At 52.4% G+C, this 26,677-nt stretch overlaps 8 protein-coding genes and 1 non-coding gene across 9 annotated transcripts; 5 read left to right on the top strand and 4 right to left on the bottom strand.

Annotated features, from left to right (window-relative positions):
- Positions 1–3,194: 3,194 nt before the first annotated feature.
- Positions 3,195–3,272, top strand: BDP81DRAFT_t362. The gene has a single exon. It is a non-coding gene; the product is annotated as a tRNA-Gln (tRNA).
- Positions 3,273–5,420: 2,148 nt separating this feature from the next.
- On the top strand, positions 5,421–6,996 carry BDP81DRAFT_441652 (Alpha/Beta hydrolase protein). The gene has a single exon (XM_060591610.1). It carries the CDS (start codon positions 5,820–5,822, stop codon positions 6,792–6,794), a length of 975 nt encoding a protein of 324 aa, XP_060438412.1. The 5' UTR covers positions 5,421–5,819; the 3' UTR covers positions 6,795–6,996.
- Positions 6,997–8,216: 1,220 nt separating this feature from the next.
- BDP81DRAFT_334434 (SET domain-containing protein) lies at positions 8,217–9,695 on the top strand (the record flags this gene model as incomplete). Its single annotated transcript, XM_060585764.1, has 1 exon — positions 8,217–9,695. The coding sequence occupies one exon, from the start codon at positions 8,217–8,219 to the stop codon at positions 9,693–9,695; it is 1,479 nt and encodes a 492-aa protein (XP_060438411.1).
- On the bottom strand, positions 9,378–11,532 carry BDP81DRAFT_361062 (beta-lactamase). Its single transcript, XM_060586414.1, has 3 exons — positions 10,977–11,532; positions 10,663–10,927; positions 9,378–10,596 (listed from the first exon to the last, which is right to left on the bottom strand). The coding sequence occupies exons 1-3, from the start codon at positions 11,077–11,079 to the stop codon at positions 9,774–9,776; spliced, it is 1,191 nt and encodes a 396-aa protein (XP_060438410.1). The 5' UTR covers positions 11,080–11,532; the 3' UTR covers positions 9,378–9,773.
- Positions 11,533–12,173: 641 nt separating this feature from the next.
- Positions 12,174–14,760, bottom strand: BDP81DRAFT_152986 (major facilitator superfamily domain-containing protein). Its single transcript, XM_060581924.1, has 7 exons — positions 14,087–14,760; positions 13,969–14,026; positions 13,631–13,917; positions 13,143–13,556; positions 12,869–13,080; positions 12,637–12,808; positions 12,174–12,569 (listed from the first exon to the last, which is right to left on the bottom strand). The coding sequence occupies exons 1-7, from the start codon at positions 14,261–14,263 to the stop codon at positions 12,333–12,335; spliced, it is 1,557 nt and encodes a 518-aa protein (XP_060438409.1). The 5' UTR covers positions 14,264–14,760; the 3' UTR covers positions 12,174–12,332.
- A 162-nt stretch (positions 14,761–14,922) lies between these two features.
- Positions 14,923–17,218, bottom strand: BDP81DRAFT_361056 (fungal-specific transcription factor domain-containing protein). The gene is made up of 3 exons (XM_060586413.1): positions 17,093–17,218; positions 16,111–17,009; positions 14,923–16,050 (listed from the first exon to the last, which is right to left on the bottom strand). Exons 1-3 carry the CDS (start codon positions 17,208–17,210, stop codon positions 15,190–15,192), a joined length of 1,878 nt encoding a protein of 625 aa, XP_060438408.1. The 5' UTR covers positions 17,211–17,218; the 3' UTR covers positions 14,923–15,189.
- Positions 17,219–18,046: 828 nt separating this feature from the next.
- On the bottom strand, positions 18,047–19,213 carry BDP81DRAFT_400373 (taurine catabolism dioxygenase TauD, TfdA family protein; the record flags this gene model as incomplete). Its single annotated transcript, XM_060588683.1, has 1 exon — positions 18,047–19,213. One exon carries the CDS (start codon positions 19,211–19,213, stop codon positions 18,047–18,049), a length of 1,167 nt encoding a protein of 388 aa, XP_060438407.1.
- An 82-nt stretch (positions 19,214–19,295) lies between these two features.
- BDP81DRAFT_466135 (class II aldolase/adducin N-terminal) lies at positions 19,296–20,028 on the top strand (the record flags this gene model as incomplete). The annotated part of the gene is made up of 4 exons (XM_060594360.1): positions 19,296–19,402; positions 19,466–19,547; positions 19,620–19,790; positions 19,858–20,028. The coding sequence occupies 4 exons, from the start codon at positions 19,296–19,298 to the stop codon at positions 20,026–20,028; spliced, it is 531 nt and encodes a 176-aa protein (XP_060438406.1).
- Positions 20,029–24,288: 4,260 nt separating this feature from the next.
- Positions 24,289–25,140, top strand: BDP81DRAFT_152951 (uncharacterized protein). Its single transcript, XM_060581922.1, has 2 exons — positions 24,289–24,373; positions 24,425–25,140. The coding sequence occupies exon 2, from the start codon at positions 24,439–24,441 to the stop codon at positions 24,871–24,873; it is 435 nt and encodes a 144-aa protein (XP_060438405.1). The 5' UTR covers positions 24,289–24,373; positions 24,425–24,438; the 3' UTR covers positions 24,874–25,140.
- The last annotated feature ends 1,537 nt before the right edge of the window (positions 25,141–26,677 follow it).

The raw sequence follows: 26,677 nt of genomic DNA, 5'->3' as shown, positions 1-26,677 counted from the left end.
TCTTCCTCAAGGAGGCCTGGAGACGGGTCATACCTTAAGTAGGTAAAGACACCATTTCAAATTCTCAACTCGCAGGTGACGCATGGCAGGTCAAGACAGGGGCGACACCCCGCGTGGGAGCAAGTACGTCGACATGGGGTAAGAGCCACGGCTGTGGGGGGAAACATCCGATCTCGTGGATTACTTGGGGATAAGGTAGGTAATGTTGTCCAAGGTGTGCCATATGAGGCATTTGGCACAACCGGGCTTGCTGGGCTTGACATCCCCGCCTTCTTGTTCCTTTATTTGTGCCGTATTTCTTCTCTTGGGGTCGTGCCGTTAGGTGAGGCACTCGTCGTTGGAAGCCACAGTTACACGACATTTCTCACCTCCGAGTACTGCAGCACGTAGCGTTACCTTGCAGTACGGCACATCAGTATGCAACCAGAAACCAGAAATCAGATGTGCAGACTTTTTCAAACTACAGCTTTGCTCCTGTACCTGAACTATTGAACCAATGTCGTCAACTCTGCTGCTTACTTCAACACTGCATCTGTACCATTCAATATCTCCCCAAACCGGTCCAAGTCGGGATACAGATACCTCCTGGGACTTCGTGATACCTCAAACCGCTCTTGGCTTATGGAAGTACCTTTCGTACTTTCAATACGCCACTGTACCATCACCCCACTCGCTGCTACCTTAACTTTCAGGTTGAGGGAGCTGCTTCTCCAAGGCACCGCCAACCTCCACCACCTGATCCGATCTTGATGAACACCTCTTGAGTGCCCCGCCACTTTACTCCAAACGCAAGAGGTGCGTGTTTCTCCCAAGGTGTTTCTTGCAAACGAAAATCAGTGCAAACAAACGTCGCAGGAGGCAACAAATCACCACCACACCAATTGTTCGTAGAGATACGAGCCAGCACGGCGGGACATGTCGGTCCCTCCCACAAGTAGCACCACCACACCGCATCTCATCTCATACACCCTCGAAAACATCGGTGCCATCAATGTGCTGCTTCTCCCATGGACAGTCGGTGAGCAGACAGCCATCTTCAAACAACGGGTATTCGACTCTATCAACCGTGGGGGACACCATCATCGTACTGTGAGTAGGTACCCATCCCTACTGGACCACCACACACACCAACGTCAAGCCGTGAGAACGCCTCGAGTCCTGAGCGACGCGTGAAGGGTAAATATGACCACGCGCATCCGACAGATTTTTCATCTTACATGAGGCCTACATGCGGCTGCCGGCAGCCATTTCGAACGAGCACACCCTCTTCCCTCTGCCAACCCGAGGTTGACGAGAAGCAGGCGGGCATCACCACTATCTCCTAGGCGTCCGACACCGGAATTGCCCCTCTTCGAAGAACAGCGTCATCGAGGAAAACAATGCGATCCTCAGCTGGTGGTCAATATGGCCTGCTCCTTTGGCTAGCTAGTTCATTGCGTTCTACGGTCTTCGCCTTCCGTAACCAAGATCCAGTGCTCTCCTGAAGCGCTAGTCATTTGTCTGACGATACCAGATGTTGCAAGAATGGTCGATTTATTCCAGCACACCGAGGTGGAGAATGATGCGAGGGCCTTCGAGCTCGACCTGCACCCCAATCATTAGCTTGCTCGTGCCGAAAGGGCCACGGCTCACGACGCTATCCTCGGCGCCCCATCAAAGTGCGGAAGCGGCTAGTTTTGGGTCCCCAGGTAGTGCAACGGGGACAAGGGCCACGGTTGCGGGGATCCTGCAGGTCGTTGAGAGGTCCCGCCGGAGTCCCGCCGGAGTCCCTCGCTGAAATCATATCACTGACAGCAGAGAGTCTTATATCCAGTCCCACAAAACATCGATCAAGTTATGCTATTATCGCCGTCGGATTGTCTCATAAATCTTGGATATCAAAGACCCGTTTGTACTGGGAGAGCATAGCACGACAGCTTAAAGATGGTTCTTCAAGTGTCCCGGGATCCTGCCGCCTGCGTGCTATCTCTGCACAGGGCAACTTTCGCAACGATTCTCCATTCCGTCGACCAAGCGATTCGCTGTGCTACAGGCTGGTTAGGGAAGTTGAGAGGATCCTCCAACCTTTGCAATCTTTTCGACTGCTCTTTGGTGAAGTTTATCTTGCTCAAAGTCAGGGCGAAACAGATGTCTTCACACTTGCCTGACGCTGCTAGATCCATAGCAACGCGTCATCGCGGCGATTTACCGAAGCAAGCTAAGTACGTATGGTAAATGGTGCAGAGCTCACTTTCTCAGGATCATACAATTGATGCGCATCTAGATGACGAATCATCTCAATCAAAGCGACCCGAGGGCCCAACTTTCCTCAGATCATGTCGTCCATCAACTTGGCTTCAGGCCCGGTTTCTTGTGCCGTTATTCTAGAATGTCTATGCCAGGGGCGTTCCGTTGGCGTGGGGTTGTCAGCGTGACAGCTCGGCCACCATTTATTTGTACATCACAAGCCAGGATTCGGGCGTCTTTATCACGAGCTTTGGCTGGGTCTTCGCGACGAGATACGTCAGAGCCAGCCCCGACTGAGCTGCGACGCTCCTCTCGTTGTTGCAGCTGCTCGATTCCACTTTCGCCAGGCAATGGAAGCTAGTACGGATGGGAGCAGGTGTTTCTATGCGCAACGCCGGCAGGAACACCCACCACTTACTTGCTATGGGAATCTCTATATGTCTGCGTTTCCATTGAAATTGGCCGAGATGCCTGTCAGCAATACCTCTTGAGGATGCACTACTCAGTCGCATATATGGATCGAGCGAGGTCTCCATACGTCAGGTGGAAGAACACATGCGTCTTCTAGACCGATCCCGACAAACACAAGGGAGTGTGGATTCTGAATGCCGATTCCGATTGCCTATGAGGCCATAGTCCGCGGATGGCGAACCTGGACTGGCCATAGTCATTTGCAATTCGAACTCTAAGCATTTAGGTAACGAAGGCACGGATCCGCAGTCGTAAAGTCGCGCGAACTTCTAAGACGGCTGTCCTGGACTTGAACTCTGGTCAGGTCGTGATAAGAAAACCCTCCATGTCAAATGAAGTAGCATGCCAAACCAAGTTTGCCAGTTTGCCTATAGAGTCTACAAGAACAGCGAGACGTGAATGTCATCTTATGTTTGACATGGCTAGATGGTCATCAACGACGACTAAGATAGCGCTTATGCTTCCCGCCTTTGTCCCTCGTGTCTACCTTAGCATCGGCCGGCGTGGTGTAATGGCATACACCTGGCAAGGCCTCTGGAGCCCAGAGGTCGCTGGTTCGATTCCAGCCGCCGGCAACTGCTTTAACTACCTGTGGGAAGGGTAGGGCAGAGCCCAATGCGGGGCCTAGGACCCTTTCCGGGCCCTCGCCAGGGTTTTTTCATATCCACACCCTCCGACCAAGAAAAAGTGGATATGCGGCGAGTACACGTCGTCAACCAAGTACTGGGGCAGGAATGGTCTTGTACAAATCAGAACATGTACGAGGGGCCTGTTTCGGCAGGCCGCCCTCTCCAGACATATCCGGCCTTAAGCCGCAAAATTCAAGAATGGAACTGGGGCACCAGCGGGAACCAGGGACAGATAAAACGTATAGTAGCCATAAGGCACGATTTGGAGGACGATTTGAACTGTATCTAGCAATAGTTATAGGGCGACGGCTCTCCACGCCATATACCCTTCGGGAGGTCGGCCGCAAGGGCGGCTGCGCCCTTGCCGCCACGGCGTTAAATATAACACACACACACACACAGATTACGTGTAAGTTACTAGTAAGGTAGGGCCAGGGGTTCATCACACTCACTCTCCTAAGTCCCCGTGGGAGCCGTGGGGCCCGCTGTGGTAACGGACTTTGCTAATCCCGGCAGCTCCGAACAGCCTTTTCCAAGCTCGCTATGTCAAAGCGAAGCCGTATTAATCTGTAAGTAGGGCGATATCCAGGACTCAGTGAGCACACGAGATTGTTGTATCTTTGCCATGGTCTTCCTGATTCTATGCAGATGATAAGGGTTGAAAAGTCTGTACACAAGAATTGATCAATCAAGTGGGAAAAAGACCATGCTACTGTGATGCCACGAGTCAGACACCAGCTTCACCAATTGAGAAACGGGTATCAAACTTGGTGTTTCGTTTCGAGAATCTTGGATCTTCTCATGCATACGCTGGCATGCTTAATTCGTCTGAAGTCAAGAAAAACTGAGTCGGAATCCTGCAGGAGGACCGGACTTCTCTCGAGTCTTCGTACCGAGGGAATGTGGTGGGAGAGGGGGAGCGATCACTCTGGACATCCACGAAATTACTTCAAACCGCTGGGGGGAAAATGGAAAGAATTATGAGGGGGTTTGCTGACTTTATAATTCACGCCCCTGGCTGAAAGGAGAATCGAACAGTGCGTTCCTCAGTCAATCCGAAATTTGAGCTCATCGGAACATTTGTTTATTTAACTACTCGACCACCTCGCACACAGCTTGACCTGACTCGCCGACCTAGCCTAGACGGGCACTGCTGCGCTAGTAAGAGGGACGACGTTTAAGGGGTATCCCATCGAGTGCCAATTGGCAACAGGTACATTATGCCCAGTTTTGACCCATTTTTGCCCCCTCACCGCGGGAATACATGACGGTACGTCATCAACCCCTATATTTTCCCAGCTGCGTTCACCACCACAACTAACATTTCTACATATGGGCAACTGTCGCGATGTCCTCAAGCGACTCTGATGCGTCTGATTCGTCAGCGCTTTCACATATCACCGTCGCAGTACTTCCCGAAGACCTTGATAGCGCCTGTACAGCTCAATGTAGGCCCGAGAGGTGTGATAACGCAACTGTACGCCCACACGAATCGCCTCCGCTAGAAAGGGGCACACCGGGCCAATTCAACCCCCTCGACGTGCCCTACCGCGCCGCAACAGTACGGGGTCTATCTACTACCCCTTTAGAGCTTTTTCAGCAGTATGTGCCTTTGAGGCTGGTTGAATCGTGGGTACAGTGGACCAATGAAGCCGCAGTACGAGGCCCTGTTCAACAACACTCACGATCCCACAGAAAAAAGACGAGGTCAGGGTGCCTGCAGTGTGGAGTAGCGCTTTGTAACTCGGATGATTGCTGGTACCTCTTTCATAGTCAGAGTATATAGACAACAGAAGTATCCATAATCTAGGCTTTTTGGTTGGCTAGAAGAAGTCTTGGCTGTCTCCTGAATGGTCAGTTTCCCTCAAGGGCATGTACCTGTTGCCAATTGGCACTCGATGGGATAACACACACACACACATACCTTAGCATCGGTCCAGCTTCATTCCCTCCTCGACTTGGGGATATCATTCAGAGTCTCCGCCAAACATGCTCATCAAATACACACACACACACACTCTCTCTCTCTCCATAACCTGTAACATGCTCACCCATCAAGCGGCTTCTGCGCAGCGAGAGAATGAAAATGCACATACGAATGCACACTCCGATCCAACAAATCCTTCCTTACCTGTATCAAAAAAAAAAAACCTCCACCACCTCCGCCGTCCACCCCAAACCCCTCGTAAACGGCCCAATCGTAATAGCATGCAACCCATCATATATCGATCGCCCACTACTTTTTCTTTATAGTCGAATCATAAATGCCGACGCCATTAACCGCCGCTATTAACCGCCGCTATTAACCGTCGAGAAAGCCCAGGGGCACTAAATCCCCCCAGTTTTCACCGTGAATGATGAAGCTAACACAGACGTGATGCGACGTAGGGTCGTAGGGCGCAGGGTATAAGATAAATCTAAGTTTCCCTGCATCAATTCATTTAGGTTTCCTTCCGTGTCGCATCCCTACCGAGTAACGCGTCCAGCAGCACAATGGAAGCCTTCAAACTCACACTCCCGAACGGCAAGACCGTCTCCGGGCTCCACAGCATCCCGCCATCCACGGCATCCAACCCGCTCCGCCCGGCATACCCTCCCCTCATCGTCGGCCTCCACGGCGGCAGTTACTCCGGCGCCTACTTGGACGTCGACGACACCTACACCGCCCGCCACACCAGCTTCGCCCTTGGCGTGCCCTTCATCGCCCTCGACCGCCCGGGGTACAACGACACCACTCCCGTTGGCGACGACATCCCCGCATCCTCTTCGTTCTACGAAGAATGGGGCACCACCCTCCATCGGGACATCCTCCCGGCGCTCTGGGATAAATTCGCCGTGCCGAACGGATGCACCGCCATCGCGCTCCACTGTCACTCTCTCGGCGCACCAGGAGCGTGCGTCGCAGCGGCGCTATGGTCAGAAGAAACGTCCCCCGTCTACCCGCTCGCCGCCGTCACCATCTCAGGCTTCGGCAACGCAGTCAAAAACTGGCGCACGGGAGACTTCACGCCGGCAGATGACCCCCCGCCGTCACACGTGTACTTCCCTCACGAAGCAAAGGAGGCGCTCATGTTCCCGCCCGGCACGGTGGACACTGCGATGCTGACGCACACGGCGCGCCTGGACCGCCCGATGCCGTACCGCGAGATGGCGGACCTGCGCGGGAAGTGGCTTGTTTACTGGGAAGAGAAGTTTGCGGGGCGGATCACGGCGCCAGTATTGATTGGGCTTGCGGGGAGGGACGGGCTGTGGTTGTCGAAGGAGGAGGATGTGAGGGAGTATATTGCGGCGTTTAGGGGGAGTCGGAGGGTGGAGGGGAGCGTGATTCCTGGGGCGCCGCATAATATTGAGATGAGTTATTGGTCTCAGGGGTGGTATGCGCGTGTGTTTGGTTTTGCTATGGAGGGGGCGGCGTCTTTGGCGATTGGGAATGGTGATGGGGAGGGTGTTGAGGCTGGGGGGCATTGAGGCTTGTTTGCTAGAAAGACTGCTTTGAAAGATGTGAGCCTGGAATTCTAGAATCTGTCTAGAGTGTTACATACATTGCACCTTCGTACGAAATGAATGAGATGGCTGTCTTGATCATGGGCACTTTGGTTCAATGAATCTCATGTGAACTTATCTCATTCTAAGGTAATTCATATATGGTAATTTTTATTGGATATGGCAGTACCCAGTTGCCAGATTACGACCGGTCATTTCGTACTAAGTGAGGTTTCAGCTGTTTGTCGATGAGAGCTGTATCAGGAAACCTGACTCTTCCTGTTCAGGTGGACGCAGGATATATCAATTGCAAAGGGGCAGGCCACGAATGAGCGACTGCGGAACAATGGCACTGTCTATAGCTGAGGCGAGAGGCATCCTAAGGATACGATGTAAAGTCTTTACGAATTCACTCCAGCAAGATTCAAGAGTATCATCCGAGGGCCTTTGCAACTTGCGTATGAGTGCCGCGAGGCTCACGTCACCTTACACCACCGCCACACGGCTTCGGGAGCAGCCCACATGATTCGACGCCTCTGCTCTTCCTACTATGCTAATACGACGCCAACTTGGCTCGCTCCGTTATCGGCAGCCTCATGAGGTATGCAGCTGAAAGAGACCATCACGAGAAAAGGCAACACTCCAAGCTCCGTCCGCTATCCCGGCCGACCACACTGCCGAACCACGTAGAGATGTCACTGTCATGAGTCGCCTCACTAACACCAAGATGTCGTCCATCAAGAATTCTCCAGCGCCAGCGTCAGACGAACGATGCGCAGGGATGGCCGGACGGACCTGCATCTCTTCATCGCCCAATCCCATGTCAAAGAAGCCACCTCATTCGATGGAAAACGTCCGATCATCGTCCTCCACTGATTTTCCACTCTATTGACACCACTGTGACTAGTTTCCAAGTTCTCGGTGAAGGCACTTTACCTGACCTCACACCCCCACCTTCACCGAGCTTGGATTTTTGGACCCCGCACACACCGGGGAGACCCTGACGCCGAAGCTGAAGAAAACGCCCAAAAAAGTCTGAACCTCAATCACACTTACTGACACACTACACATATTGATTCAACGACTCACAGCCAGTCAACCCAATCTGCTGAAGAACGAGCTAATTCAAGAAGGGTCCACAATTCTAAGATCTGTGCCTTGAGTCTAGACCCGGACGTCAAATTACTCGCATTGCCGGCGCCAAAAAAAAAGTGAAGAGACTATTTTAGCTCACACCCTGTCACTGCCACTTTCAGTCTCACAGACTCACTCATTCGTTCACATCCTCACTCTCATCCACATACTCACACTCACTCATATTCACACTCACACTTATTCCCTAACTCACTCACACCTCCACTCACCCACCCCCTCCACGTGCGCACACAGCCAGCCCAGCCAGCTACGATGGATGAGCTAGTCGACTGGGCAAAGTCCCAGGGAGCCGCCCTCCACCCGTCGGTCGAGGTCTACAACGACCCCAACACCGGAAACTCCTTCCGCGTCTCCCCCGACAACGCCGGCGTCAACCCGGGCGACACCGTCGTCACCTGTCCCCTGGCCCTGACCCTCTCCTACCTCAACGCCACCACCACACCCAATCCAGGCTTCCATCACGACTCCTCCTCCTCTTCCCAAGCATTCCCTCCCTCGTTCCTCGAATCCGTCCCGCCCCACGTCATCAGCCGCTTCTACCTCATCAACCAATACCTCCTCGGTCCATCCTCCTTCTGGCACCCCTACATCAGAACCCTCCCCCAGCCGACAAACCTCGCCGCCTGGGCCCTCCCGCCCCTCTGGCCCACAGACGACGTCGAGCTCCTCGAGGACACAAACGCCCACGTCGCCATCGCCGAGATCAAAACCCGCCTCAAGGCCGAACACAAGCACGCCCTCGCCGCCTTTGGCGACTGGCCCGCCCGGCACGACTACACACGCCTCCTCTACAACTGGGCCTACTGCATCTTCACCAGTCGGAGCTTCCGCCCGTCCCTCGTTATCCCCGCCCACAGGCAGCACACCCTCTCGCTGCCGGACGGTTGCGCCATTGATGATTTTTCCCTGCTGATGCCCCTTTTCGACGTGGGGAACCATAGCCCGACAGCCCGGATCGCGTGGGAGACGTCTGACGATGCTCTTGCGGGCGACGAGGCTACAGTCGGCCTGCGCACGCTGGATCCGTACGCCCCAGGCGCACAAGTCTTCAACAACTACGGCACCACCAAGACGAACGCCGAACTCATGCTGGCGTATGGCTTCACCATCCCCGAATCGGAGGTCTTGCACAACGACTACGTCCACGTCCAGAAGCGTGGTGGTGGCGCCAAGGCTGCGGCGGAGAAGGGCGGCGACGGCGGCGCCGGGGCAGCATCCGAGAAACACAAGCCCAAGGATTACCTCATTTCCCTGAGGCCCGTGTCTGACCCGAGCTCAGTGGCCGCTCGATCTGGACAGCTGCTGGACGATGTCGACGCGAACATCATCTTGCCTCCGTTTCGGCATGTGCAGGATGTCATGGTGTGGGAGCTCGTTCTCGCGCAGACGACGCCTGAGCAGCGGAGCGAGATGATTCCGGTGCCGGAGGAGGGTGGTGGTGGTGGTGGTGGTGGTGACGATGATGGAAGCAAAGCAGACCTGGAGAGGCTGAGGATGATATTGACTGGGCGGGTTCCTGCGGCCACGCAGCCTTTGCTGTTCCAGACCATCGGTATTATCCAGCACAAGGTGCTGCAGGAGCTTGAACGGCTTGATCAGTCCGAGTTTGAGATGGAGGAGGCGGAGGCGACGAGGAACCAGATCATGGCGTATCGCTATAGGAGGCAGTGCAGGAAGGTTTTGGAGAATGTACTCGAGTCTATGGAGATGCCTGACGAGGCTGCCTCATAACATGAATCAGAGGTACCGTTGGCATTGTGTCCTCGCGCGCGCGCACACAACCCTGGTTGTCCACATGGCAATACAAGCCTACGCAGTCTTGAGAAGCTCTCCATAAACAGCCCTCTCCAGATCATTATACAACCTCGTCACCACCGGATCAGCATGAGGCTGCGACTGGACAAGAAGAACTCCAGCAACACCCGTCTCACGATCCAACCACCAATGACTGTTACACATGCCACTCCACTGCAAGCTCCCCTTCTTGCGCTTCCCCGGCACGTCACGCATGTTGATACACCCAACCAGCCCGTGATTAAGCTCCATATCCAGATCGAATTCCACCGCCAACGAACCGCCCCACTCAGCCGTGAGCTTCTCGAATTGTCTCGCCTGTCGCTCGTCAAGCTGCGGCCGGAACATCTCGTCTGCCGTCTCCTTCTTCACAAGTGTGTTATTCAGCATTGCGGAGAGGAAGATGCTGTAGTCTTTTGCCGTAGTCCAAAGCCCCGCGCCGCCGCTGTCAACGGCGTTGGGACTCACGTTGCGCGGACTAGACCCCGGAACGAGCGACGATCCGTCGCTGCCACGGATTTGGAACGCGGCGGTACGCTCGGCGACGTGGGGCATCTTTTCCGGCCAGAAGCCCGTGTCCTTCATGCCGAGCGGATCAAAGACGTGCTCGGCGAGGTAGGTGCCTAGGGTGGTGCCCGTGACGCGCTCCAGGGCTTGGCCTGCCCAGTCGATGGCCGTACCGTAGTACCACCCTTCCCCCGGGACGAAGAACAGGGGCGTTTTGAAGCCTTCGAGTGTGCCAGAGAGGTTTGTCACGGTGCGGCCGATGGATTTGGACCATTTTAGGAGGTCTGGCATCAAGTCGTAGCCCAGGCCGACGGTGTGGGTTAGAAGCATCCTGGGTTGGTTTACGTTAGTACACGATGCGATTTGAATATTCAGGATACTTTGACCGTTCTAGTACCTGAGTGTGATGGGCGCGGTGTTGTCCTCCAGAATAGGCTTCTCGTTTCCGTCGAAGCCGCGGAGGATCTGCATGTCTCCTAGCTCGGGCACGATCTTGCGCATGTCGTCGTCGAGACGTAGGCGGCTTTGCTCGACGAGCTGCATGACGGCGGTGGAGGTGATGGCCTTGGTGAGTGATGCGACATAGGTGAACGTTTCGAGGTCCCAGGGGCGGGCCTCGTTGGGAAAGTCAATGCGGCCTGCCGCGTTGCTGTATAGGGTCTCTGTAGTTGTGGTTAGATTGGGAGTTGTGAGGATTGGGAGAAGTCTGACCATCTTTGTTGATGATGATGAATGAGGCGCCTAGCAGTTTGTCGTTTGTGTCGTCGCTGGAGGCGGTATACTTGGCGAGGACGGCATCCAGAGTAGCGGCCATGGTGTCTGTAGCAACGGGTTCAGGAGAAAGGAGTAGATGTGCTCTTGGGAGATTCGAGCCAGACGTCTACAATGACGGACCGAGCTGGTATTTGTCGTAGTGACAGAGACAAAAGACCACGACGCCTGGTGTGAGATCTATCTGGAGAAGTCAAGGAAACGGCGCCCGGAGGACACGGTAGCAGGCCACGTTGTTCGGAAAGCTGAGTGTTGACCGGGGGAAGTTGCGTTGGCGCGGGGCTGCGGGCTGCCGTGTCCGGGGGGCAAGTGACACGGACGGATTCGGTTGCCCCGCACCTCTGAACCCCGGCGTTCCGCCCACCACACCTTAGTGCGCTTAGAGGGACAGTTTGCGTGAGCAATTACCGGAGAGCAAGTAAGCGGTAAGATCAACGTTCCATGTGACGTGCAGATTACGCATTATGATATCGGCAGGATCGCCTTGCATGCGCATAATTAACATATTTCGTCGTTTACGATGGATCAACTGCTTGGGTCACTCATCTCCAGATGATCCGCTTAAGACGTCTGAAGAACATCTCAATGGATTCATGATTTTCCTGCCAGGGTATATAAGTCAATTCACACTTGCGGCGTTCGGACAGTATTTCCATTGTCAATTCAATTGAAACACAACAAAAAGGATTGAATTGAGTGAGAAGCCGATGAGATGAGAAAACGCGTAATGAGGGCGCTGTTGCAGACTTACATTGGAAGATGTGAGGGTGCCTGGGAATAAGCACAGCCTGTAAGTTGGGATGAACAAAGCCTTGGAAAATTTGCCGTTCTCAGAGATGCTCCGCCACAAATAGCCGCCGTTCCAAGATTGTGTCTGCCGCGTTATGTACGACGTCCATCTGCAGAAACCTTGCCGTACCATCCGCCGGGGCTAAATACGGTACTGCCCGGCTCCGGCCCTCGTTTCGGCCCCACTCAGGCCCTGCCGAATACCCCTCCCGAATCAGTCATGTCGCGAGTCAATCCTGCAGCGTTGTAACGAACATTTCTGCATCTGTAGGTATCTTCTGTGACTGATATGTAGATGTGGTATGAGCAGCCGGTAAGGACATAACGCCGGGTGGGATATGTGCTGAGCCGCCTCATAGAGCCTGCATGATGCGGTCACCCGTTGCTATGTGATCGACAGCATTTCGGAGACTTTCATTCCATATTCAATTGGGATTTCTCATATTTCATGTCTCTAACTGCCATGGCGTTGGCGACTATGTTCCTGAGGATTCTGCCACACAAATTCTACCACATGTACCGGAAAGTGACCGCTCGATCACCCTGCCCTGACAGCTCCTCCGCGGTAAACTTACTGTCTTCTCCAGCAGCCATCTTCCGGTCGCGCTTCTTGTTAATGCCGGTGTAGCTGAAGATGAGTATCAACGCCGCGATGATACCGACCGATATGAATCCGAGCTCGAGGGCGTGGCCCAGGATGTACCGCGGGCCATCCTTTTGTCGATAAAAGTTGGATGCCATGGCCTAATCAAGGTCAGCACGATCTGCTTTATCAATCCTTACGTGGTCGCTAGGGACCGGAATGTCTTACACCACCGAGATTTCCCACACCAATTTGGAGTGCCATTCCCGCGCTGCGTTTATAGCTTCCGGAGAGGTTGTTGGAGAGCCAGCTGATGACTCCTGGAAAGGCCGGATAGATGGCGCAAGCGGCTATGAAGACGCCTCCATAGACGACCTTGGGGTTCGAGCTGGATATGCACCTGCGTAGTGAGTTGGTCAGCTATAGGGTTTTTTTGACCCAGGTGTGGTAAGCAACTCACATTGAGAATCCGACAATCATCATGCACAAGAACCCAATGATGAACGGGCTTCTCTTTCCCACTCTATCTGATAGATATGCCACGATGACGGCGAGGATCGCGGCCGTGATGTAGATCGGGACAGTCATCAGCTGCGCTGTGCTGGACGTATAGTTCAGGTTTCGGATGATGGTCGGAAGGAACAAGCTAATTCCATAGAGCGGGCAAACGATCTGAAAGTCGGTGTCAGTATCCGTCCATGAGTAACAGTGGTCAGAGGAAGAAAGAGTCTTACACCCCAGTATACAAAGATATTGACCCAAATTTGCCAATCGGTAAATGCGTCCACGACGTATTTCCACTTAAACTCCTCCGCTTCGGCAACCTGCACGCGATTCTCCTGCTTTCCCTGAACCTGACCCTGATATTTTAGTCGGAAGACAATGAAGGCTCGCTCTTCTTCAGTCAAGAACTTGGCCGTCTCGGGAAAGTCGTGCAGGGCGAAGAACGCCATGGTCGCTACGAGCACGGTCACGATGCCCTCGAGGATGAAAATCCAGCGCCACCCCTCTAGCCCGCCGATGCCGTCCATCTTGGAGATTGCAAACGCGAGGAGACCGCTGAAAGCGCCGGCGATGGAAGCCGCCGAAAAGAACATGGCTTGGCGGAGCTGGATCTCGTGGCGACAGTACCACATTGTCAAGTAGTACTAGTCTGCACATCAGCCATACTGTCGCTCGCACCGACCGAGAAGATAAACATAACGCAACAAGGGTGACTTACCGCGACACCGGGGAACAATCCGGCTTCGGTTACTCCAAGGAATATCCGGGCGATCAACAGGCCGTGATAGTTCTTCACGATCCCCATCAAGGTCATGACGACGCCCCACGCAACCATGATGGTCGGCAGCCACACGCTCGGACGGAGCTTCTTCAGTAGCAGGTTGCTCGGGACCTCGAACGCGGCGTAGGTGAAGAAGAAGACGGTGAGGCACCAGTTGTATTGGTCAGCACTCATTCCCAGATCTTCCTGGAGGCCTTCAATCTTGGCGTTCCCGATGTTTCCACCTATTTATGTCAGTCAGGACTCTTGGAATGAAGGACAGGGTATGAACTTGCGGTCCAGGAATGAGAGTAGATAGAGCAAAGCTAGCATCGGAATGAGTCGAACGTCCATCTAAGAGTCCAAAGGTCAGCCTCTTCATTCATTGACAATGAGATGAGAGGAAATCCCCACCTTTCTCAGAATCTTCTTCTCGTCCAGATGGGCAAAGGAAGCCAGTGTTGTGCCTTGCGCCGTGGCTATCGCATCGATTCGCTCAATCTCCCCCTTCTTTGTGACAGGCTCATGCTCGCCATTTTCGAGCTCTGAAATCTCGAGCTTCTCGTGGCGCGAGGCGTACGACGAGTCCATCGTGGCGATGCCAAATCAGATTCCTTGATGGTCTCCACAGTCGCAAAGTAGACCTTCGAACGCAACTATCGTCTGGGGCCAACATTCACTGAAGCTTCAGGTGTGGTCGAGCAGATGTAGGTTGACTGTTACTCGAGCGCAGTCACATGGAATGTCTGCGATTAACCTCCATTCTCGCGCCCTACGGCCTGAATATAAACCTTCGGGTATCTGTCCGTGGTTCGGACCCAACCCACACGACCCAAACAGGTTGCCAAAGGTTCCCAGCGTCAGCGGCTGGGGGTGTGTGTGAGTGTGAGCCCCATCGGAGAAGCTCGGCAGATTGAAACGTCCAATGGAAACGATAGGGGACGGCTACTCTGTGTTCCGGAAAACCACCAAAAAGGTCAGATATCCACGCACGAGGGCGGGAGTTTACCCCGCGTTGCTTAATTCGACTAAGGTGAGCGGAATGTTGGCCGCACTGACAACGGACCCACGTGGTGGTGGGAGGGAAGTTTTGGGATTGGGTAGCATTTGCTAGATCAATGGATCAATGTGTTGAGGGATCGGCGGAGCGGAGAAAGTTGGGTTGTTTCTTGGTTTGTCTTGGTCGTGATCGTGATGTCACTTGGAGAATGCGGGGAGAGAGGACGATGCTCGGCCCGCGGCCTGGAACTGTGAGCTCTTAGCTGCCACGCTGCGTGCGGCACCGCATTCCGTTGACTTGCATTGCATTGGGATAGCTCAACGGGCTCAAGATCTAGGCTCCGAGGAAGATGAGAGAAGGGGACAGTCGATAGTTCTGGCGAAGTCGGCCTTTTGATCCAACGAGTTGCCGAGGTGATACAGACTGAATTTGACGTACGAAATTCAAAGGTCTGAAGGAGTATCATCAAAGCGCTAATAACCTCTATCCCATACCTTGCGCCAGCATAATCTAATGATCAGATTGGAAACAATGCAATCCCAAAGTCTTTAAACGCCTGGATCCAATCAAATGTCCCAATGCCCGCTTGCTCTAGTTCATCCCGTCTTTCCCACAAACGTTGAACCACCTTCCACTGCGTCCGGCTGTTGGCAACCCGGTAGCACTTGATCCTCTCCCACCAGTGCTCCCAAGGTTCGCGGTCGCGGGCGTCGCACGAGGCTACAAAGGCAGGCCACGTTATGGGGGCCATAAAATTGGTCTTTGTGGATGTCGACCGTGTCTTAATGTCCTCGACGGCGTGCATGTGTTCGGCGATTTCGGCTAGGAGCTGATGATGGTTCTCGCTGTGGCATTTTTGGATGCGTCGGTGGTAGTAGATCACCGCAGCTAGATGCCAAGCATTCGCGTGATGTTGGAAGATTTCTAGGGTTTCGGCATCCTGGTTCATCGCTTGGCGGACGTCTTCGAGGTCTAGAGACCAGTTGCATAGTCGGTCGCCAAGGATCTCGCAGGCTTCGAGTAGTCCCTCTGGAATGGGCTCTTCAGTGCCTTCGTACCAGAGAAGATACTCCGCCAGTCGGCACGTCTCCTCAATATTCACAGTGATGGCGGGTGTGATGCCGTACATGTATCCAAAGCAGCTGTCGGGTTCCGCCTGCGACGCGATTGGTTCGTCTACATCCTCTGCGCCCTCCGACGGCCATGGTCCTGGTGTGAAGGAGAATGAGACTGTGCGAGTGAGGAGGTACAGGAAGTCGCTAATCTCATTCAGTTGCCGAGTTGCTCTGCTGATAACTTTCCATCGGCGCCGTGTTTTCCGCAGCTGTTTTGTGCCTTGCAGGTGGACCACGAAGTCGGCATCACTGCCTGTCGTGAACTATGTGGCGAGGCTTAGCATCCATTTCACGTCAAGGAGGGGGCTGACAAGAGAACCTACGTTGCTAATGGTCACCATTGATAACATGGCCACCATGAGGAGTTTGTACTCCGATGTTGCCATGGCGGGGTTGATGGCTGACTGTAAACAATGCAGCGCGACTTGGCGATGCTGCGACCCGAGGGTGAGATATTTCGTCTGCTCGGGGCCACAATTCCCGAGATGGAGAGCAGATGATGCTATTAGGGAGTGGAAAATTACCGAAGAGACGGTGGGTGTGGCCATCTTGGCTTTCGGTAGCCATTCTGATATTGCCTGAAGAGCTGCCGGGACGTAAAGCTTTCGATAAGGATTCTGGGGGTGTGGAATCGGTTGAAGTAGACTCGCGATGTTTTCCACGTAGTGGTGCATAAGTCTATCGATGACTGCGTCGCCTGATATGCTTGTAGACATCCGTCGGGGCAGTCTCGTATATGAAATATCAGTTTGCGGATGTATTGGCAATAGCTCGATTGAGTCCTCCAATAGCCCCGCAATGTCACCCAGCGAAGAGCTGAACTCTTCTTGGAGTTGGAACTCTGGCGTGGCTTGATCATCCTCCGAGGTTCTGGCGAGCTCCACATCGAAGCAAACCTGATTTGGAGATCCGTCCTCTCGTGCCGTGGAGAAAGAAGGACTTGAGCTTGCGCAGTCAGTGTAAATTGGAGAGGCTGTTGGAGCCTTCTGGGACCCGGTCGATTCTGAGTTGTGGTGAGCACTGTTGGCCAATGAGCAGTCAGAGACTGCAATATCCGGACTTTCCAAGTCATAAACTTGGCCAGGTTCATGACTGCTGTCGTGGGCCTGAAAGAGACCAAAAGGGCCTTCTTGTATGATACCCTTTGAGGTTGGTGCTTCTTCGAGGGATGCCAAGAAGGAATCGATGTCTTTCATCTGATATACTGGCCCTGTATTACGGCCTACACAGGGCACCCAACGTGTGTCAGCCACTAATAACAAGACGTGTGGGCAGAAAGGGTATGTGATGGGATGATGATCTTACCAATCCGTATTCTCCCTCTGCCATTACTGCTACTACCAGGCTTCTCCTGCTCGAGAAACGGATTCGAAACGTTGATCCACTGAAGCTTGATACCATAACCTTCACAAGGAATCTTCATCTTTTCACAATTCCCACAGCCAGAGGCCCTCTCATCGCACTTAACCTTACGCCTCTTGCAGGTCCAGCACCTGTTGTCGCCCAATGAATCGCGCACAAGTCAGCCCAGCCCCCCCTTGTCAAAGTGGTCCGAGACATTCTCCCACACTCGGAGAACAGAGCAGAAACCGTACGTACCCAGTAAAGGTCATCGACCGCTGTCCCGGTTTAGGCGGCGGCATCGTGGGGTCATGCTCGGAAGCGGATCGCCGGTGGCTGGCTCGGACGGGCTCCTCATCAAGGCGCTTGCGGTGAATATTCCGGGGTAATACCCACCCGTGAATGCAAGGTCAGCACTCGGAGACTTTGATTGATGTGAGGAGAAGTTGGACATGGTGCAGATGGCATAATACCGGGAGTTTGCGGCAAAACACCACACCTCTCTCAGACCGCGTCGAGATAAGCAGGGACTATTGGTGAAGACAGTGTTATCACGGAAAGCTTACCCCACTATGCACTGTCTATAGACGTGATCAAGGCCAAGGCTTGCGCGAATTTGTGTTCCGAACACAGTGCGGTCGTCAAACCTTGTTGAAAGTGCCGTGACTAATGATCGCGATCACCTCATCCGGATTAGACTAAAAGGCAAGGTTTCGTCTAATATTGATAAGAGGATATCACGCAGAGACGAGTAGAAGGATAATAACTCTGTGATTCACCTGTTCTTTCTTTACACAATTACATCTACTGGTGCCCAACTTTCAAGATCTCGACTTCGGGATAACATCAAAATTCGACGTCACGAGTTAGTACTTCACTCTTTTGAGAGTAGAACTCGCAGAACAGCAGAGCAACCGCCTACTCAGCCTCAGTAGGATACGACTCAGGAGTCTCATTAACTTGGACGCCTCCTCTTTTGGCATACTGAGAATCAGCAAACGGTAACGGCCATCCACCCTCCTCTTCCGAGGTAGCAAGCCAAAGTCTCTGTAACCAGCGTTTCTTCGTAACATCGTTATCATCCTTGTACGCAGATCGCGCATGGAGATTATGAGTGTTGGCGACAAACTGAATATCACCTTGCTGCAACGTCATCTCTAGAGATAATCGGCGGCACATCTCCTCCATCACCTGGATCGCCTCACGCTGGGAATCCGTGTACTGCGGAAGAAGCCCAGCGTCCCAGAACCGTTGCAGGGCTCCGACATAGTAAGAGTCCCACTTCATGCTGAGCTTTCCCTTGTAGGAATAATAGCCCGGCGTGCGCATCCACTCCTTCTCTCCCTCGCTTGTTTCCCCCTTTCGATCGTAAAACCATTGTGGTAGGCATAGCTGGCGTAGTATGTCCGGTCTTTCTCGTCTCAGGGTGTTGCAGATGTTGTGACTGGAGACCACCTGTGACTCCCCGCCTTCCATCGCTTGGTGGAGGCAAAGTAGGCCCACGATGTCGCTTTCGTCCGTATGGTACGTCTGAGCTTTCTGCGTGCGATAAATCCTGCCTTCGCCGTTGACTTCTTTGCCCTCTGCAAGGTCTTTGATGTGACCCAGCATGTGTCCCTGCCGGTTTTGGCTCAAGCGGCGGCCGATGTAGGAACCGATGCCGAGGTATGCGATTGAGGCTTGTCGAGTGGACCAAGAGTCGACGGGAAGGCCGCGAAGCACAGAGAAGCCAATCCCGTTGATCAGATGGTCTCGAATCCGATCTAAAAAGTCCACAAAAGGGCTAGGGAGCTTGAAAGTCGACTTATTGACTTCAGAGAGTTGAAGGCTTCCTGCTTCGATCTCGTGGACGGCAGCAACGATGTGCCTGATCTGCTCTTCGGTGAAATGATAGAGCCAGCGCCCTGTGTCTCGATCCAGATCTTCCTTCGTCCAGACGGTCGGACCAAATACCTCTTGCGGCATAGCATCGAATGGCTGCAAGAGATTGTACTCGGGCTCCCGCTGACCGGAGCACAGGCCAAGACCACGGCCCCAGTTGTCTTGAGTTGGAGCAACTGTTGCCCTGATGGAAGTCGTAGACATGATGTAGATTAATGAGAGGATGTAGAGATGTATAGAGAGATATTCTTAGGTGTATCCAATACGCAAATGGATGCTGGAGCGTATGGCCGGCGCCTTCCGAGTCATTGCTCGCAAAGGATATCTCGAAGGCACGGCTGGTCACATCTCGATTCGTGACCCGGTTGACCCTGACACCTTTTGGATCAACCCGTAAGTTGCACGATCCTTAGCGACCTGGAGTACAGCTGTCTCGCCATGTCTTGATGTTCCTAGCCTTGCTCGTCACTTCGGTCTGATGAAAGTCAGCGACATGGTCCATGTCAACATGGAAGGAGAAATCATTGGTGGAAATTACGTGAGTCCAGATTATCGTGCCTCCGTCGAAACCAGAATGTGCGGGTCAACCAACTAACATCGCTTCTTGTAGGCTTGTATCAACAACGCAGGTTTCAACATCCACTCTGCCCTTCACGAAGCCCGACCCGACGTCAATGCGGCGTGTCACTTCCACAGTATCCACGGCAAGGCGTGGTCGACCTTCGGAAGACCACTGGAGATGCTCAACCAAGACGCTTGTACCTTCTACAAGGATCATGCCGTCCACGACATGTTTGGCGGCATAGCTTTCGAAGCCTCTGAAGGGGAGAGAATTGCTGAGGCTCTAGGCAACAACAGGTCTACTGACGACGGGGAAGACGGTTGATGAGGCGGCGTTTCTGTATACCCTGATGGAGAACTCCTGTCTCATCCAGCTTCTTGCAGAGGCTGCTGTAGCGTCGGGGATTGAGAAGCAGATCTGTTCTGATGTTGAAGCTGAGTATCCCATCAGGTGCTGATGGACAGCACTTTCGCCAAGACCATGAAATACCCACTATGTATCCACCATTACCCCGCATTTAAAGGGGTACTTGACGATACGTCACTCATCCCTATGCTCTTTTGCCTATTATTATCACTAACGTGAATGATAAGCGAGTGAGACAGACAAGTGAGTGAGACACAAAACTGCGCCGATGAGATAAACTGGCTTCCATATCAACATCAACAGCATCAATTCAATTCAAACTACTCATAATCCTCATCTTCAGACATCTCTTCAATAAACTGGCACGTTCGTGAATTGTGTCCCGGGTGACCACAAACGCCACACCGTCGCTGACCTGTCTCGGCCCTCAGTTTGCGACCACTAGTACGACGCATTTCCTCCTGAACCTGCGCAGTCACATCTTTCTGTGACTGTATATCTGCTGCGTCAGCTACAGTAAGACTTCCTCCATGTTGTAGGCGTGTTTTCTTAGTTCTCCGTCGTCGACTGAGTTGGTTATTCTCGTCTCTAAGAATCTGTACCTCAGATCTAAGTAAGGCTACTTGGTGCATGATGCCTCTTGTACCTTTAGAAAGTCGTTCAACAGCCTCGCAAATAGAGGTTGGGGAGCTGCTTTGGTGACGAGTGATCCGACTCTTAATAAAGTTGGATTGAGAGCTTGCCTCTACTGGGTTGTTTGGTGTCCTTGAAACCCAAGGCGGAGGTGTCTGTGGTAGTGATGCTGGAGGCGTTGGAGTGTGTAGCCGGATATCCAGCTTTGATAGGACGCTTTCTGCACTCAGAGGAACAAGCCCAGCTCCTCTAAAACCCCCTTGGATGTTTTTTTCAGTCATCGCTTGACTAAATGCGCTGCGATATGCAGGAAAGAAGTCCTCCTTTGAGATGTGGGTTACGCCCCGCCGCATCTTATCCTCAATTTGTTGCCCATACGCCGTCTTTAGCGGACCAAAGCACCCAACGTCAAGGGGCTGGAGTAGATGAGACGAATGAGGCGGCATACAAAGTGTAACGATCTTGTTTGCCTTGCAATATAGCTCAAAGTCTGTTGAGTGGTGACTTTCGTGCCCGTCGACGACAAGGAGGCGATATTGGCCTCTCAAACGTGGTTTCGTATGACGATCATAGTGCTGGATCCAATCTAGGCCTCTTTCATTTATTGTCCATCCGTTTTCTGACGTCGCAATGACCCAGTCGTCCGGGAAACCTGACTCTGTATACCAGGTTGAGAGGTGATATTGGCCTGCAACGATGATGTACGGCGGGACGTTATAGCCTTGCGAGTTGATGGCTTGAATCACTGTAACCCATTCTCGATTACCAGGCTGCGCCATTTTTGTGTTTGAACGCCTTTCAGTACTTGTGACAACCATGCCAGATGCAATCTGGCCCATCATAAAGCCAGTCTCATCAAAGTTGTAGATATCAAACTCATCGATACCATACTTCGCGATTGTGTTCTTCACAAGAGCGAACCAGCCGCGAATAGCCTCTGCATCCTCGCATTGGGCCCTCTTGTAGTCGTACCTCCGAAAAAACCGCGTCCGCAATTGTGGTTGTCGTTTGACGAAGTTTAAGGCCCAGCGCTTCCCAACCGGAGGCGCGTCGCGATCAGCAAGCAGTCGATCAGCCATTTCTTGCACACCACGGATCCGGGGAGGGAATGATCGGGCATCTAGATCGAGAATGTGATCAACTAACGTCTGCTCTTCTAGCAAAGTAAGATTCCTCGAGTTCGGTATCCTGTCGCTTCGAGATGTAGAGCCCTTCAATCGTCGACTCAATGTTGCATGGCTGACCGAGTAGATCGTAGCTGCAGCCCGTGCACTAAGCTCTGGATTGATTCTGATAGCTTGAAGGGCCAGCTGTATGCCTGACTCATTACTTCTGGATGCCATGATGTGTTGTGGAAGAAACGTCTCCATTTGTGTTGAAGCATCATCGGCGCAGTTTTGTGTCTCACTCGCTTGTCTGTCTCACTCGCTTATCATTCACGTTATTATTAACTTACCATTTTGATTGATACTGTGATGTCTTCTGGTGATTCTGATACCTCTATTGCATCTAATGCTTCTATTACCTCTATACGCAGCTGTATAGTAGTTGAGGTCCACCCAGAAGACCTTACTGCTGCCTGTAATACAGACTGTACGCCCGAGCGCTGTGACGCAGCTACAGTCCGGCCCCACGAACCTCCGGCAACTCAGCATGGTCCTCCGGGCTCCTTCCGACCCTTCAACGTGCCGGCCCGGGCCCAAGAGATACGGGGGCTGCCGGCAAGCCCGCTTGAACTGTTCCTCCAATACGTTCCGCAGAGCCTCGTAGAGCAGTGGGCCCAGTGGACGAATACAGCACCGTTGTCTAGGGAGGGCCCTAGGGCTAGACGGGCTACAGACAAAAGGAATACCTCTATTCCATGGGAACAGCATAGGAAGGGATCAAGAAAGGTATCTTAACCTTGTACCTATTGTGGTAATAGGAAGGCTTTAAAGGAGATATCTGGGAATGCCATCGCTCGGCAACGACGGCAGACAACTCGAAAGGGCTGCTTAGATTGTAATGTACCGTTATGTATTAGCAAAGATTGCTGGTACCTCTGGCACACCCAAAATTTATAGGAAATAGAGGTACTGCAGCCCTATTGGTTAACTTAATAGATTTGCAAGCCCTTATTGGCTCTACCCCGCCCTTGGCGAAAGTGCTGTCCATCAGCACCCGATGGGATACATACCGATTGACTACGCCGGAGGCTATGTGGTTAAAGTTCCAGCCGGACTACAAATATGAACTGGCTATGTCGGGTGGAAACTTCCTTTTGTAAACTTGGCTCCGAAGAATGGGTATGTCTTCGATCAAGCTTCAAACCACTGGTGTATCTTCTTATATATGATCTATGATCGGGGAATGTCAAACTCGGTAGCTATCCCATCGAGTGCTGCAAGGCGACAGTACATTGGCTCCACATAAGGGGCCCTCTTTTACCCCGCACCGCATCTGGTACATCCACTGCTTGAGTTGCCCCTATGATTTCTACTACGGTACATCCACCAAACTGCCTCGAGTGCGATGTAGCTCTCTGTAACTCAGAAGATTGCTGGTACCGATTTCATACGCAGAATCTCTAATAATTGGAAGTATCTATTATCAATTACGTTGGTTGGTTGGAAAAAGGGGCCCGAAGTGGCCCGATTGGCTGCTCCCCCGCATCTCAATGTATTGTCGCCTTGCAGCACTCGATGGGATACATTACTTCCGGAGGAGCACGAACTCCTTTTCAATATCATCCTCAGAAATATGGGCAAGTAGCAGAGACGACTGCATCATGCCAAGAAACTGGGAGATTCACTCAACACAGTAAGTGACTGCAAGCAGTAAGGTAAGTGACGTAAGTTAAAAGAAAACCCTAAGTTGCCATGGTTGAGAACTCACATGCACAATCTCATAACTTATGACTGTTGGCAATGCATAACAGACCAGGTAGGGCACCGGTTCAATCAAATGCCACCGACTTGCTTCACGAGGCAGATCGTAAATTAAAAAGTTCTGACCAAAAGAAAGGGGCCGTGGGGGGCTATGTACCATTACTAAACCCTACGTGCCGAGCCATAAGGTTGACTATGTCTAATTCCAACGAACTCTGGGCGTCAGCTTCACGTTGGACCTTTGGCCCCCAAATCAGAACAATTGGTTCAGACTGATGACTTTGATGCAAGCGAGTCTCACCTGCTGCAAAACGGACGAATAGATACGTGAGACGCCATTATGGTGTGTCGCACAATTTCTGCGCCTCATATCAGCCTGCTTGATCCTCACGGCTCAGTGAGACATGTGCGCAGCTCTGGTTGGATCCCTGGTCTTCGACTTCCACAAATCTCGATAGAGTACCAATGACAATGGATCCTTCAGAATCCTGTGTGTCTCCTTGGAAGTGAGTAAGATACTACATAAGCCGTCCCTCGCTGTTTCAGTGGTACCAATTTGCCCAATGTGCCTATGTTTTGTGTCTTCTTTCTCTTCTCTTCTTTTTGGAATGAGGTTTTCGAGGACGAAATCCACGAGTTTCCTTCGTTTTGAGCAAAAAACCCCTGATGCATGATGGATTCGACCGGCCCCGAGACGTATGTCCCTCATGTATCTCACAAGCAAGTAGTTCCGGAACAACCGCGGCAACATGAATCAGCCTACTATGCGCCGACAACACCTGAAACGTATTCATCGATTCCCGTCAAAAAAGAACGCACGATCTGCGGGTTGAGGCCAGTGACATTTGTTCTCAGTGTTTTGCTGGCAGCAGTGGTAGTGATAGCCGCTGTCGGTGGTGGTGTTGGGGGTTCACTAGCAGTCCAAAAAGCAAGAGAGTATGATACAATGTCGATTCTTTCCTTCCGCCGCAAATTTCTAATGGTTAGTTTATAGCGATGCGATGTCGTCCGTAGCCTCGCCTACTACAGTTGTTACGACCACAGTTACTGCGCTGGTGCCTGCATCGACGGACAGCGATAGCCCGATAGTAGTTCCAACACAAGGAAAAATCCAGCTTCCCTGCCCAGCCATGGAGGGCGAAACAAGAAAAATACAACTCTCTGACGGTACTGCCCAATTTGCCATGCATTGTGGCATGAGCTTCGGGTCAAAGGGGTCTCTAGACATCCTTGCAGTTGTGGTCTACTCGTACTTGGACTGCCTCAGGGCTTGTGCATCATATAATCGCAACTCAGGGTCGAAAACATGCGTCGCGGCGACCTTTAATGCGAATCTGGGAAATGTTGGCCCAAACAATGGGAATTGTTGGCTCAAAAACGCGACTAGTCCCCGGTCTATTTCTGACAACTCTGCTGTGGGCGGCATCCTAGATTGAGCATCTAGTCCTCTTCTCTCGTGAATATTATGATCACTGCATCTGGGCGGTGAGGCACTGCTTCTAGTTAGACTAATTGTACTTGCTCAGGAGGCGGGACTGCCATAACATGTATAATCAACGGGCATTAGTTGAGTTTGATGCCATAGAGTCGAAGCCTTTAGAGTCTCAGTCAAGCATTTCTGATCCTCTGATTTATTCATGAAGCTTGCCGTCCGTCCAAATTCAGATCGCAGACGAAAACGCGATGAAGTTGTCTGACAAAGAGGCTTTGATGTTAATTTTGACGGTCGTGACCTTATGATAAGATAATAGGGAGGTAGCTAAGTTCTATTTGACATAGTGGTGACCCCCCTTTCCACTCCACCTCTCCACGTAGTCTATCTGCAGGCCAACCCACTTCCGACTACAAATAAGCGAGCCTTGAACATGAAGAACAGACAGCCTGTTCGTCACTAGAAGCGTGGATTTGTTGTTGTTGTATTTAACGCCGTGGCGGCAAGGGCGCAGCCGCCCTTGCGGCCGACATCCCGAGGGGTATATGGCGTGGAGGGCCGCTGGCTCAAGCTACATACTCTACAGTACACGCCTCTTCCTAACGTCCTCCAAGTCTTGCCCGTGGGCTACTATGTGTCCTGTTCGTCCCTAGTACCCGCTGGTTCTCTAGTTCCGTTGTGACCGTCAGATCCTCTACGAGGAGGGGGTCGTTAGTAGGGCCTAGGTCAAGACCTAGTCCTTAGTACCGCGGGCAGATCTTCTAGAAGAAGTCCGTTACGGAGAGAAAGGCCTGGAAGCCTTCAGGATCAGTAATTAGCCCCTTATAGTACCGCTCCAGGGATCCTATAGGTCCTATAAGCTCGAGTAGACTAGAAGGGTAGAGGGTAGGCCACTAATACCTCCTCACTAGGGTCTTTTAGCAATAGACTAGATAGTCTACTACCTTTACCTCCCCGCAGGAGCAGGTAAGCAGTGCTTCTCTATAGTTGAAACGTTAGTGGTACTGTTCGAAGTCTCCATGGCCTGATCGGGCTACTAAGAGATGGTAAAGGATAGCCCGTAGCAGAGCTAGTTCAGGGGGGCAGGCGAGGGTAGCCTTAAGCCCTAGTTGGGTATAACAGGATATTGCTTCCCACTGCCACCACTTCCTATATTGGCGCCGTATACGCTCTTTAGCAAGCCGTTTGATCCCTGATAGGGTAGCTAGTTGGCCCCTAGGGGTTGGTAGGGTTGTGCCCTCCTTAGCTAGGCTGTCTGCTTCCTCGTTTCCTCTGATCCCTTGGTGCCCTGGGGACCAATAGGTTTGTATATCGTATATACTAACTACCTCTTATATTTCAAGGAAGGCTGCTTGGGAGGAGTCTAGGGCCTCGCCGCGTATCCCCTGGATAACGCTAGTGTTATCGATGCAGATGTATATAGGCTGTCCCTGGGAGGTAAGCAGGGCCCGTCGGAGCCCCGCCCTTGCCCCTTCAGCCTCACCATCAAATACTTCTGCTAGGCCGAGGCGGCCGCAGCCCTGGGCTATGCGTTTGTTGTATCGGTATATCACAAAGCCAAACCCTGTAGCACCATTAGGGGCTTTAGAGCCGTCTAAATAGATAATAATATACTCTTTTAGCACCGTCTTAAGCCATATCTAGAAGATCCTAGCTACTACCTCCTTCGTCTATGTAACTATAAAGTCACAGGACCCTGGGAGGTATTACGGCTATAGAAGTGTCGGCCTTGGGCACTTAGGTAAGAGGCCGGCTATTCTTTGAAGCCTCGTCTATTGCCGCCATGACTGCAGGAGCCTTGGGACTAA

The sequence above is a fragment of the Colletotrichum phormii genome (genome assembly GCF_030913505.1).
Source record: "Colletotrichum phormii strain CBS 102054 chromosome Unknown BDP81scaffold_36, whole genome shotgun sequence".
Classification (NCBI taxonomy): Eukaryota; Fungi; Ascomycota; class Sordariomycetes; order Glomerellales; family Glomerellaceae; genus Colletotrichum; species Colletotrichum phormii.
The sequence above is the reverse complement of the archived record's forward strand: the minus strand, read 5'-3'. Positions and strand labels throughout refer to the sequence as shown.

Bases quoted from the DNA above. Each gene is read 5' to 3' on its own strand.
- BDP81DRAFT_441652 (XM_060591610.1), top strand. From the start codon at position 5,820: ATGGAAGCCTTCAAACTCACACTCCCGAACGGCAAGACCGTCTCCGGG.
- BDP81DRAFT_361056 (XM_060586413.1), bottom strand. From the start codon at position 17,210: ATGAAGATTCCTTGTGAAGGTTATGGTATCAAGCTTCAGTGGATCAAC. The intron at 17,010-17,092 runs GTAAGATCATCA...TGCCCTGTGTAG, and splicing joins CAGAGGGAGAATACGGATTG to GCCGTAATACAGGGCCAGTA. The intron at 16,051-16,110 runs GTAGGTTCTCTT...CTCGCCACATAG, and splicing joins CAATGGTGACCATTAGCAAC to TTCACGACAGGCAGTGATGC.
- BDP81DRAFT_152986 (XM_060581924.1), bottom strand. From the start codon at position 14,263: ATGGACTCGTCGTACGCCTCGCGCCACGAGAAGCTCGAGATTTCAGAG. The intron at 13,918-13,968 runs GCAAGTTCATAC...TGACATAAATAG, and splicing joins TCTACTCTCATTCCTGGACC to GTGGAAACATCGGGAACGCC. The intron at 13,557-13,630 runs GTAAGTCACCCT...TGTGCAGACTAG, and splicing joins GATTGTTCCCCGGTGTCGCG to TACTACTTGACAATGTGGTA.
- BDP81DRAFT_361062 (XM_060586414.1), bottom strand. From the start codon at position 11,079: ATGGCCGCTACTCTGGATGCCGTCCTCGCCAAGTATACCGCCTCCAGC. The intron at 10,928-10,976 runs GTCAGACTTCTC...CCACAACTACAG, and splicing joins CATCATCATCAACAAAGATG to AGACCCTATACAGCAACGCG. The intron at 10,597-10,662 runs GTACTAGAACGG...AAACCAACCCAG, and splicing joins ACCGCGCCCATCACACTCAG to GATGCTTCTAACCCACACCG.
- BDP81DRAFT_152951 (XM_060581922.1), top strand. From the start codon at position 24,439: ATGTCGTCCGTAGCCTCGCCTACTACAGTTGTTACGACCACAGTTACT.